Below are 1,351 nucleotides of genomic sequence, written 5' to 3' on the forward strand. Positions count from 1 at the left end.
CACCCCGCCACACACACTCACACACATTGTATCATACGAGGTCATGTTATAGATGAGCATATACGGTACGGTATAGTTTTTGATAAGTATACTTTTCTTTCAGTTACTTCCTTGTCATCTTGTTTGTTTTACGTAGTAAATTTGTATATTCTGTTCTTCTTTGGAGTGAACTGATTTTTATGTCTTATTTTTTAAAAATTTCAGTTCTTGAGTTTGAGCTTCGCAAAGCTCAAGAGATGATAAAGTCTTTGAGAGCCACTTTGACTCAACAAGCAGGTAGGCCGCAGTATTTCTCAAAGATCTGTGAGGCATCGTGGTGAAATCAGGTGCTTATTTAAATAATGAAAATGGAGAAAACTGACATTTTGGTGCTGATTTGGCACTTTTTATTTAATTTTTGTTTCTTGGCACAATACCTTTTTATGTCCATAGAAAAACACAATTCTCTGTGGATTTTACTGGAAACGAGGATTAAAGCCAAAATGTTAATTTTCAGTTTCCAAGGACTCTCTATATATACGGAAGTCACCAAACTTTGATGGGGCTAATTCTACCTCTGAAATCAGGCGGCCCCCCACCTCGCAAATTGCGAATATCTCCACTTCTATTCAAGATAGATAAAAAAATTTTTTTTCATCAAACACATGGTAAATGAACAGGCTTTATGATTATATCAAATATAATAACTTCATATTCCTGAAAATTGATGAGCACTTGATTGCACCACGTCATGACACATTTCATTGAAAGAAATAGTCCATATGCATTACCAGCTTCTGTGACACTAAAAGTTACATGAGTGTGCAAAACATATATCAATACATCACATTCTTCCTCTGTCCCTCATACACTCAATTCCTCATCCACTGTAAACTCATAGAATGGTCCTTTTTATGAACACACACACACACAGGGCAAAAACAATACATGAAGCATCGAAATTACATGCTCGCTCAAGCACACACGGACACACGCATGCACACTCGGACGCACGCACGCATGCACGCAGACACACACGCACACACGTGCACGCACGCGCACACTTACACACTCACATACACACACGCACATCAGGAGCTCTGTCTCTCTCTGTCTATCTTTTGAGACATTGTATCCCTCTCAGCCGGGATTGGCCTTGACAGGCAGGGTCGAAACATCCCACCTTCTAAATGATTTAAATAATAGTAATAATAGGTACCAGTACAGATCGCTTCTATAGCTCCCGCTTTCTGGTGGCTGTAGGTGCTTCACACTACAGTAAGATTTAAATCAACATATCTATGTGAATCAATTCAAATAATGCCGATGGGGTCATGAAACAGCATATGCAGTTACAATTGTAATATATATA

At 38.6% G+C, this 1,351-nt stretch overlaps 1 protein-coding gene across 1 annotated transcript in view; it reads left to right on the forward strand.

Annotated features, from left to right (window-relative positions):
- Positions 1–1,351, forward strand: part of LOC101857949 (RAB11-binding protein RELCH) — a gene marked incomplete at its 3' end in the record, with an annotated part of 47,587 nt that overhangs the window by 5,738 nt on the left and 40,498 nt on the right. Inside the window, 1 exon segment of the mRNA XM_035969930.1 lies at positions 205–276. Within this exon segment, the coding sequence (XP_035825823.1) occupies positions 205–276 (72 nt within the window).

The sequence above is a fragment of the Aplysia californica genome, unplaced genomic scaffold (assembly GCF_000002075.1).
Source record: "Aplysia californica isolate F4 #8 unplaced genomic scaffold, AplCal3.0 scaffold00197, whole genome shotgun sequence".
Taxonomy (NCBI): domain Eukaryota; kingdom Metazoa; phylum Mollusca; class Gastropoda; order Aplysiida; family Aplysiidae; genus Aplysia; species Aplysia californica.